This window comes from Delphinus delphis, chromosome 12 (genome assembly GCF_949987515.2).
Source record: "Delphinus delphis chromosome 12, mDelDel1.2, whole genome shotgun sequence".
In the NCBI taxonomy this organism is placed as follows: Eukaryota; Metazoa; Chordata; class Mammalia; order Artiodactyla; family Delphinidae; genus Delphinus; species Delphinus delphis.
The window spans coordinates 28,390,948-28,402,013 of NC_082694.2; the positions used below are offsets into that span (position 1 = coordinate 28,390,948).

The 11,066-nt window shown below is 52.5% G+C and overlaps 1 protein-coding gene across 1 annotated transcript; it reads right to left on the minus strand.

Moving 5' to 3' along the window:
- Positions 1–5,159: 5,159 nt before the first annotated feature.
- Positions 5,160–10,752, minus strand: SPR (sepiapterin reductase). Its single transcript, XM_060026388.1, has 3 exons — positions 10,380–10,752; positions 9,515–9,805; positions 5,160–5,976 (listed from the first exon to the last, which is right to left on the minus strand). Exons 1-3 carry the CDS (start codon positions 10,699–10,701, stop codon positions 5,786–5,788), a joined length of 804 nt encoding a protein of 267 aa, XP_059882371.1. The 5' UTR covers positions 10,702–10,752; the 3' UTR covers positions 5,160–5,785.
- Positions 10,753–11,066: the final 314 nt, after the last annotated feature.

An 11,066-nucleotide genomic window follows, 5' to 3' on the forward strand; every position in this document is an offset into this window, starting at 1 on the left:
GATCCCTGAGATCCCAGGAGCAACAGACACGCGTGAGGCCAGCACTCGTCACCACCCTTGTGGGATCCAGGGAGCTTGGCTACTTTACATCCCCACCTGAAAAGTGAGGACACCCAGCTGCTCCGGCTGCCCAGGGCCATGTGGCTGTAAGAGGCCAAATCAGGCCACAGACGCCAAGTCTGGTGCTGGGCCTCTCCCCGTGCGGGCCAGGAGGGAGTGGGCCTGCTTCCCTGGGTGTGGACTTCCTGGAGAGCCTCCGGGCCCTTGGGATCTCCGAAGGCCTCAGCATCCTCTGGGAGGAACAGGCGCACACACATGCACACGCTTTCACACTCACACACACAACCCTATGACAGCTTCTACATTTGGAGCTGACAGATGTGCAAGGTAACAGCTCGGCACCGCCTGTGCAGCTGAGGCCCTGTGTCGGAGTGGGATTATTTCCAGCGAGGCTCAGGGCGGCTGCGTGAGCGCACGACCGGGTGTGTGTGAGTGTGTGTGGCTTCTCTTGCTCTCTCTCCCTCCATCTAAATCTGTCTCACTATGTTTCAAATCTCTCTGTCTCTGTCTGTTTTCCTCCCTGTGTTTCTCCATCTTTCTCTCACTGTCCTGTTCACTCTGCCTCCGTCTTTCACCCTCGCTGTGTGTCCTGGATGCTCCAGAGAGGAGACCTGCCTCCTCTCCGCTCCCTCGCTTAGCCTGGTCCCTTTCCTGTCACACCCGGCAGGCCTCAAGGACAGACCCTTAGAGAAAGCCCGCTTTGTTTCAGAGGACAATGCAGCTGCCCCTGCCCTGGGCACAGGGCTCCTGCCCAGGGGGACAGAGTGGTGGAATCTGGAGCCATCCCGAGGCCAAGAGAGCAGCTCCTCCCTCCCTGCCTTGGTCACAGTCTTCAGGCTTGGCCTTCTTCTCCTACTGAGCCAGCTTACCCTGCCATTCATCATTTATGTGCAGGCCTCTTTTGCTTCCCAAAGTTGTCAATCTCCCTCTTGTTATTCCCAACTCCCAGCACAAGCTAAGCCTAGCCATGGCCCTGTGCTGATCCCAGATCTGGACTCACAATGACCCTGACCTTGGCCATACGTTGCTCACTAGTTCTGACCTCAGACTAACCCCAACCCTTAAGCCTGACTCTGTCCCTTGAACTTCCCTTTCTTTGAGGGGCTGGCTCCTTTGATCTCTGCCAATACCACCTGGGTTTGCAAGGTTCACAGCTCACTTTTTAAATTAATTAATGACTTTTCACAGCTCACTTTGTAATGCTGTAGCGCAAGTGGGGACATATCTAGATCCACTGAATTGGAGTCTGCGGTAAAGGAGAAACAATGGGAGAGCGATTTTTTTTAACTCGCTGGGTGATTCTGACACAGGCCAGTCTTACCTTTGTCCACAATACATACATGCGGGCTTTCCTTTAGGGATTCCAAGGGGCAATCCAAGGGGGGCTTGAACCCCCGCATGGGATGCCTGGGCTGGGTGGGGGCTTGTCTGCAGGGACCTGACTCCCAGGCACCGGTCATCACACCCAAGCCCTTTCAAATGCTTTACTATACACCTGGCAGTGGGCCACTAGAGCACTGACTTGTTCACTCTCTCATTCATTTTTCATCAAACACTCAACAAGGTCCCAGTGGATTAAGTCTGGGTAAGGTCTGTGGGATACACACAGCCCCTTGAGCCTGAGACCTTGGATCCCCAGGGTCAAGCTGGGCCTTGGAAGGGCAGGGCCTGGCAGGAAAGACCTCTGCAGCAGCTGGACCAAGACCTGAACCAGAGTATGGGCCAGACAGACTCCTGTGGCCCCAAGAGGAGGCACCGGGCCTGGAAAGTGGGAGCTAGGCCCCTCTCTTCCCTTGCCCTGGGGGTGGGGTTGGGGGACATGGGCCTTGGGCTAAGAGACCACTAGACAGCTTGCAGGTCAGTCAGCTGAGGAATCATCTGAGCCCGTGGAGTCAGCTGGGGGTGGGCCTGAGAGGTGGATCCCCCAAAGGAAAAAGGAAACTTCCATCTCCCTTCCTTTCTTTTCCTGACCCCTTCCTGAAAATCAAAGGTCAGGGCTCTCCTAGCTCACACTAAGGACAGTTAGGGCTGACGGGATGGGTGAAATGGGAGACAAAGGGGGTGCTAGGGGAGTCTTTCTGTGAGTAACAATAATTTGGGTGGGGCTGGGGAGGTGGGCTTTACTTCAAAAGTCCCAGAGAACGTCCAGCATTAGCCCCATCTCCCAGCACTGCAGGCAGAAGACCTTGGGATCGGGGCAGGGGAGCACGGACGGCTCATTCCCTCCTCTCTCCAGCCACGCTTTGACCCTCCCCATGCTGGTCCCAGAGGCTCAGAGTGAATCCTCAGCTAACGTCCCTGCAAGCTGCCTAGTGGCTTCAGGTCCACACCCCTTCGCTCCTCTACCCCAGATCACTGTCAGTTGCTCTGGGGGCCCCGCCCCGGCCACTGGCAGTGCCCTTCGCCCACCTTCCTGTCGCCACATAGGACCCCAGTGGTGAGGGCGCATGGCTGGGCACTGTGAGTGGGAATTACTGCACACACATCAGCACAGGGGGCTGTGTTCTGTGGGGAGAGACTGGGGGAGGGGAGGCCGGAAGGCAGTAGCCCAGAGCCCAGCTCTGAGGTGAGACACGGAGAGAGCAGGGTGGAGCACCGCCCCACGGGGTTTTCCTGAGTGGTGAGGTAGGAGCATCTCTGCACCTCCAGCTTCAGCTAACAGTGAACTCAAACACCAGCCTGCATTTTATTCAGGGGACAAAGGACAGGAATTGGGGGTGGGGAGGGAGCTTCTGACCAGCCCAGTCCCAGCTGGTCATGCTCACAGACAGAGGTGCTGGAGCTCCCTGGGGTGGGCCTGGAATATTCCCCTCACTCTCCTGCTCCCACAGGCCAGCTGCTGGCCTCCAGCTCAGGGATATTAAACACAAAACCGAAAAACTACCAGCTCGTTCACGCCACAGACAAAGAAACCTTGTTTGTCTTTCGGCTAATCCAAGGCCCTGCACGGCAAGCAGCTGAGCTCTGGGCACGTGCAGGCATGTATTGTGTGTGTGTTCGCGTGCACTCCTGTGTGTGGTGGCCGAGGCCAGGCTGTGCACTCTGAGAACACTCGTGGCTTGTCCCTGGAGGCTGGCAAGAAAGTCTCCCTGCCCCAGTGGTGCAGGACCTGGGGAGGCTGAGTCCAGGCTAAGGAGCAAGATCTGGGCCAGAGCCCATGGATCACTTAGGAGGCCTGGGAAGCCTGCCGGGGAGAGTGATCCCAGCTCTTTCTGCCTCCCCAGTTCCCTGGGGGCCCCTGAGAGTCCAGAAGAGAGACAGGTCCAGGGTCTTTTCCAAGGCTCTTAAATCTCTGAGCTCAGAGAGGCTATGTCAGGTGTGGGAGGGCCTCGCCACCTTGTGGGGACATGTGGTACTCCTTATGAAGTCCCGGCCTTACCTCCTCCGAAGTCCTGGCCAACCAGCCCTCTGGAGAGGGAGTCAACCCCACGGGACATCACGTAGGGTTGTGCTTACTTATACCGCCCTTACACTCCCATGGGAGCAAGGGCCAGGTGAGGAAATCTGTCCCACACCCACCAGATAGAAGGGGTAGCCCAGGCTGCACAGCCCCACCTGCAGTGGCAAATCTGATGCCAGCAGATGCAGCCTGACCACACTTAGAGAAAGGTTTGTAGCAAAGAATCTTAGAGCTCATCTGTTCTAGGGAAACCGAAGCCCAAAGATAAGGCCCTGCCCAAGACCCACAGTATCTCCGACACAGAGCGAAGTGGGGCTAAGGGTTCGACTCCAAGGCTCAAGCGTTTTCCTGAGGGTCTGGTGAATCCAGGACCAGCTGTCCACACTGAACCCCAGTCCCACTGAGGCCCGGATTAGAGGCGGCGCAGTGAGAGTTCTTGCCACAGGTCAGCAAGGGGGAGGGCATCTGGGCCATGTGGAGATGAGGCTATACAAATGGGGCTCCGGGACGATCTGGATCTTGATATTAAAAAGAAATAAACTAGCATTTATGGGCACTTACTGCAATGCCAGCACTGTGCTAAACATTTACAAACATGAGGTCATTTAATACTCACAATGCCCCTTTGAGGGAGGCACCAATATAACCCACTTTTTTCAGACAAGGAAACTGAAGCAAGGGGAACAACTTGCCCTGGGTGGCAAAGCGGGGATCTGAGAACAGTGATTTTGACTCCACTGAGGGCAAAGGCTCTGCTGGACGAAGAAAGAGCATGAGTTGCTCACTCTCTCCCAGGGAACCTAGCAGGGCACTGCCAGCTTTGGCCCAGGGCCTGCCTCCAGAGATAGGCCCTGCCACTGGTTCTCCAGGAGGCACGGCCTCGGTGCGCCCTCTGCCGTGCGTGAGGAGGAACAGAGAGTTCTGTCCTGCTATCTGATGCAGGGCTGAGTCCTGAGACGGCTGGCAAGGACCATGGTCTCTCTTTCCAAATAAGGAACAGGGACAATGGGCTGGCTGGCTGTAGACCACCACCACTGCAGAGCTCCCAGCCTGGCCCACATCTACTGATCCACAGAAGGATGGGTTTGGTCGCACCCCTGGTTTCTCAGGGCTTCTCCCTCTTAGAATCTTGTCCACCTCCCCCAAAGGCATGTTGGTCCTAAGTCCACCCCACTGAGGACCAGGACCGTGGGCCAGATGGACGTTACCAGGAGGGCCCACAAAAGGCCCCCTTAAGAGCTGGGATCCACTCAGAGCATTGCCATGTGGATAAAGGGCAGAGCTGGGAATCCAAGCGAGCCAGGGAAAGTACCCTTCCCCAAGGGCTGGGGTAGCTGCGAGTCAAGCCCTGAATGCTGGATACTCTTTAAACAGGTGAAGGGTGAGGAAAGGGTAATAAAGACTGGGTAAGAATAGGCAAAAGCATAAAGGAGGAACAGGTGTCTGGGCAAGTCACCTAGGCCAACTTTGTTTGAACTTGGGCTTACTACTGAGTGGAGCTCAGTGAGAAAAGGCAGATAGCCCCAAGACAACGCTGCAGGACGTAAGGGCAGCACCCCAAGTTTGGATTAACTGCTTCAGGAACACCCCTTGGGTCCAGCAAACCAGGGACTTAGTCATGGGACCTGTACCAGAATCGAAAGCAGGCATTAATAAAGGACAATCCAAAAAATAAAATAAAATAAAACAAAATAAAAAATAAAGGACAATCCATGTTTTATTTGTATCTGCCTTTAACATGTACATAAACTCTCGGGGCCCCTTCCCCCATCTGGTGGATACATGGTAGGTTCTGGAGGGAGGAAGCATTAGACTTAGGATACAGAGTTCACCTGAAGGTCCTGCTACCCTGAGCAAGGAGCTTCCCTGTGGGCTGAGACTTGCGCTGTCCTCCCTTCCCTCCAGGCCATCTGTGAATCGACACAGGCCCTCCTATTTGGCCCTAGCTCATCCCCTCTTTCCCATGGACTCTTCCCTCCTGCCATGGGCAGAACCATCCTCCTTTTTTCAGTGTTTTAGCTTCTTGTCCTGTTTTTCCCATCCCTAAAATTCTATTCCTGGGGAGAGAGAACACCAGCAGCCATAACTTGTCTCTCCTAAGCCTACTCCTAACTCAAGGTGGTCAATACAGACTCCTGAGAACTGGGAACTCCAGCCCCCTGGCACCCTCACAGCTGGCTGGATCCGAGGGCAGGACAGTAAGCATGAGTGCTTATCTGCGTAAGGCAGTGTTGGCAGTGCCACTGTGGCAGGATGTGGGGAGGCACAGGACTCCTGGGCATGCCTGAGAGGGGAAAGAAAGTCCTAAGAACCAAGGACGTGGGCTTATTCATCGTAGAAATCGACATGGGCTCCAGACTTGAACTTGTCCTTTTGCAGCAAATTCAGAAGTTTCTGGGCTGATATCCTGCAATCCACAAGTTTCCCTTTTGTCTTCAGATCCTGCAGCCTTTTTCGCAAGTCTGGGTCCACAGAGGTCTCCCGGGCTAACTGCTGCATGTCTGTGTCCAGGGGACCTAGGGGATGAACAGAAGAAGATGAGGCAGGGGCCCATGATGTATGTGTGGAGTTGGGTGGAGTCAGGTGTGGCCAGAGGCAACGCCTCATCTTGGCTGACACATGGTCAGGATCACCAAGGCTCCACACTGTCACCACTGAGCTCCAGACTCAAATTTCACTGTCCACTAAACATGGTCCCTCTAGACCACCAAATCTACAGATTCACACTACCCTATCACCCCTTCCCCAAGCCCCAGCAGCCAAGTGCAGAGAGAGACACCATCCCCATGGGAGAAGAAGAGTGAAGTGAGCACCCAACTTCCTTGGGGGATCCCGAGTCAGCCTGCTCCAGCACCAGGCCAACTCCCATGGCCCGAGGTGGCCCAGGGCCTGCCTCCAGAGATAGGCCCTGCCTATGAACCCAGGCCTCCAGCTCATCCTGACACCCAGCTCCAGTGGTCCCAGCAGCCCCAGGCAGTTCCCAAAGCCCCAGGCAGCTCCTGGAACTCCAGGCTCCTAGAGGGCCCCTGAGAAGCCAGGCCCCGATCCACTCCAGCACCAGCTGGCTCCCATGGCCTCAAGTGGTTCCCATGGCGCCAGGCTCCCATGAACGCAGGCTTCTGGCACACCCCAGCACTAGCCAACTCCCGTGGCCCTACATGGCTCCTGTAGGTCACAGTGTCTGTGAACCTAGGCTTTAGGTGGGCACTCTCAAACCAGACTCCCAGTTGGTCTAGTGCCAGGATGACTACTGTGGACCCAGGCTTTGTACCCACCCCAGCAACAGGCTGCCTTAGGACTCTAGTGGCAAAACTGCCACAGACATCACCAGATGGCCCACCCAGAATCACTAAAAGAGTTGACTGGTGAAGGGCTCTGCCTACTGAACTCAGTCTATAAAGACTGGAAGAGGTGTCTACTTCCTCAAATGTACAAATACCAACACAAGGCCACAAGATCATGAATAATCAAGGAAACATGGCACCACTGAAGGGAAGTAATACAACTCTGATGACGGACCCTAAAGAAATGAGATGTATGAACTGCCTGACAAAGAATTCAGAATAATCCTCTTAAAGAAATTCTGTGAACTCTAAGAAAACACAGACACCTAAATGAAATTAGGAAAACAATGCATGAACAAAAAGAGAAGTTCAACAAAGAAACAGAAACCATTTGAAAAAAAACAAACAAAAACAAACCAAAATCTAGAGTTGAAGAATACAATGACTGAACTGAAGAATTTGATAAGAGTTCAACAGCAGACTCAACCAAGCAGGAAAAATTAGTGAACTAGAAAACAGGGCATTTGAAATTATCTAGTCAGAGGAGCAAAAAGGAAAAAGAATGTAAAAGAGTGAAGAAAGACTACATGAACTAAGGATTACCATAAAAAGAAACAATCTCTGTATTATGGAGTCCCAGAGAGAAAAAAGGAACAGAAAGCTTAAAGAAATAATAGTTGAGAACTTCCCAAATCTCTGAGAAGAGATTTGCACATCCAAGTTTATGAAGCTAATATTTCAACCCCAAATTATCTTCTCCAAGACACCAGGACTAGATAGTTTCACTGGTAAACTGTGTCTGTTTTTTATGCCAATACCGTAATATTTTGATTACTGTAGCTTTGTAATATAGTTTGAAATCAAGGCGAGTGATGCTGGAGAACTTTGTTCTTCTTTCTCAAGATTGCTTTGGCTCATGAGGTTCCATACAAATTTTAGAATTGTTTGTTCTATTTCTGTGAAAAATGCCATTGGAAATTTGATAGGGATTGCATTAAATCTGTAGATTGGGTTGGATAGTATGGACATTTTAAAAATATTAATTATCCAATCCATGAGCATGGCATCTTTCCATTTTGTACCTTCTTCAAATTCTTTCATCAATGTCTTATAGTTTTCAGTTTACAGGTCTTTTACCTCCTTGGTTAAATTTATTCCCAGGTATTTTATTCTGTTTGATGCAACTGTAAACGGGACTATTAATTTTTCTTTCTGATACTTCATTATTAGTGTATAGAAATGCAACTGATTTTTTACATTGTTTTGTATCCTGCAACTTTACTGAATTTGTTTATTAGTTCTAACAATTTTTTGGTGAAGTCTCTAGGGTTTCCTATATATAATATGTCATCTGCAAATAGAGACAGTTTTACCTCTTCCTTCCCAATTTGGATGCCTTTTATTTTTCTTGTCTAATTGCTCTGACTGGGACTTCCAATACTATGTTGAATAGAAGTGGGAAGAATGGCTTCCTTGTCTTGTTCCTGATCTTAGAGGAAAAGCTTTTAGCTTTTCACCATTGAGTATATTAGTTGTGGGCTTGTCAACTTCCTCACGATGTCCAGGGCAGCCCCCTGAAATGTAACCCAGTCACATGGCACTCTAGAGTTTGCTCTGCTCCTGACTATGGTTTCCATTTGCTCTCTGTTGACTGAGTGAGTCCTAGGCTGAGCTCAGGGTGGGTGCTGAGTTGAATATTAGCTGCAAGAATAACTGTATTACATTAGGGAGGGACAGAAGGAGGATTGGGTACTAGAGAGCAAAAGGAAGTAGAAACTGCATTGATCATGACCTTGGAGGCAAGGTTTGATCCTGGCTATGCTGCATCTGGACTTTGGTCGGGTTAATCTACCTCTTTGCCGCTAGGGTTCCAAGGGGAATAGACTACTGGATCTCTATCTAAGTTGCTCAGACATCATGCAACAGCTATGTCACCACCTTCTAATTCCAGCAACCTCAAGCTGAAAACAGAAGCCTCACTCTTAACAAAGGTGTACAGTGGCATCATGGTAGGATGATGAGAAACCAGACCAAGTACCACAAGACCTCCTACCCTTTAACTTTCATGAGGACGGGGCTCTATCTTATTTATCTCAGCATTCCCCAGTGTTCCAGCACAGTTCAGCATGGGATGGTCAGCATTCAACAATGTCTGTCTGCTCTTCATTCAGCTAACATTCACTGCGGACTGGCTCAGTGGGGTGCTTTACTAGGTGCTGGGGATATAAAGATGAATAGTGCATAATGCCTGCTTTCAAGGCTTTCCTATGCAGAGAGAGAAGTAGAGAAGTATATATAGATATAAAGATAATACAGTGTGATAAGTCCTATCTAACAATTACAAATGCTAACAATTAGATAGCCCTTCACAGTTTGGGATCACTTTTACATGTTTTACCTCATTCAGTCCTACAAACTGCCCTGTGAGACAGGTAGCATCTTCCCCGTTTCACACGAAGAAATGAGGTACAGGCCTGGAATTCAAATCCTAATCATCTCTCAAACTTTAACATCTCAGACTTTCTGGCCCCACCCCCAAGTTCAGGCAGCTGCCCACTCTCAATCCATACCTGATAACTACAGCTCCCTGCCCCTGCCAGCACTAACTTTCTTGCAGCCTATATTTCCCTTAAGGAGTGATGGGTCATGATTCAAGGACAAAATATTCTATGGGTCCTTTCCTGGAGGAGACAGAGAAGGCTCCTTGCCCGGTCTCCAAAGGGTAACCAGCCGATTCTGGGGACAGGGATGGCAGTAATGCTTCACCTACCTGGGGCATAGCTCAGCACCCTCACACTAGGTTCCTCTGCGGCCAGAACCTGGAACATCATGTTACGGGCAGCCTTCCCCGCACAGTACGGTGCCCAGCCCTTGAAGGGCTGCAGGGCACAGACGGACGAGATATTAACCACAGTCCTACTGAGCCCAGGACTGTCCGGGAAGGCCTTCAGAATGCTGGAAGTCAGGCAGAGCATGGAGGTCAAGTTCAGAGCCCAGTAGTTGTTCACTTCAGCTGGGTCAGCCAGGTCTACGAAGCGTTTGGACACATCTCCAAGACTGCCTGAAAAAACAGACCTTAGGAATCACTCAAGGCAGGCGGGGTTTTCTCTTCTCCCAGCCCTCTTCAAACTCTTCCAGACACCTCCTTCCCAGCCAGACCTAAAGGAGGAGTCTCCCTAGTGCTTCTGAAGACACCTCCCTCTTCCCAGCTCTGCAGACACGAATACCTGGGGAACCCACTCACCTGAAGCTTCAAAGTGAGAAAGCGCATGCCCTTCTCTGGGGCTGGGGTTCGGGGGAACTCTGGGGGCCATTTGGAGAAGTGGGGGAATTTACTTCTGCTGAGAGACCCCATGCCCTAACTCACGCCTCCGCCAGAGAGCGCTGAGCAAGACGATCAGATCGAAAAGTTCTTGGCGTTGAAAGGTGAGGGGGGGAAGAAGGGGGAGAGAACGAGCCCCAGACATCACCAGGTCTTCCTCCACACCCCGCTGAAACTAGGGCTTTCAGGCGTCTTTTCAGACTTCTGGGAGTCACCTTTAAAGCTCTAAGAGGCGGGGGTGGTGAAAGGGAGGGAAAACAGAACTGGACGCTAAGCAGTATGCCAAGCGCTCACACGCCGGCGGGCGTCTTACCGGCATTGTTGATGAGCAGCACTCGCTGCAGGCCTTCGGGCCTGGGGAGCTCGCGCAGGGCACCGAGCAGCTGCTGCAAGCCGGCCTCGGCGCTCAGGTCGGCGGTCACCCGCACGAGGCGCAGGCCAGGCCACTCGGCGCCCAGCTCGGCCTCCAGCTGCCGCAGCGCCTCGTCACTGCGGGCGCTTAGGACCAGCACGGAGCCAGGCGACAGCAGCGGGGCCAAGAGATGGGCCAGCGTCCGTCCGAAGCCACGGGAAGCCCCGGTCAGCACGCACAAAGCGCGCCCCAGGCCTCCCACCTTGCCGACGCAGCCCTCCATACCTCCTACCTCGGCAATCTTGAGCCGCGTCCCAAGACCCGGAAGTGGCCGGGGCGGCCTCGGTGGGAGGGGCCGCGGTGGGAGGAGGAGGAGGCCCCGCCCGGTGCGGGCGGGAACCTAAGGCTTCGGGCAGAGATCGGCCGCCCCTACTTTCTTTTGCAGTTGGCAGTGGAAGTGGAGTTGTCTGCAAACTCCGACAGAGCGCGAAAGCACTAAATCGGAAGGGCGGGAGGCGCGGCCCCCACCGGAAATCCTAGCCCAGTGCTGAGCGCGGGCCTCGTCCTTTACCCTGCTAGTCAGTTCAGTACCCCGCTGGGATGCATTCTCCTCCGAAGTCCAGACCCAACTTTCTTGCATAAGTGACT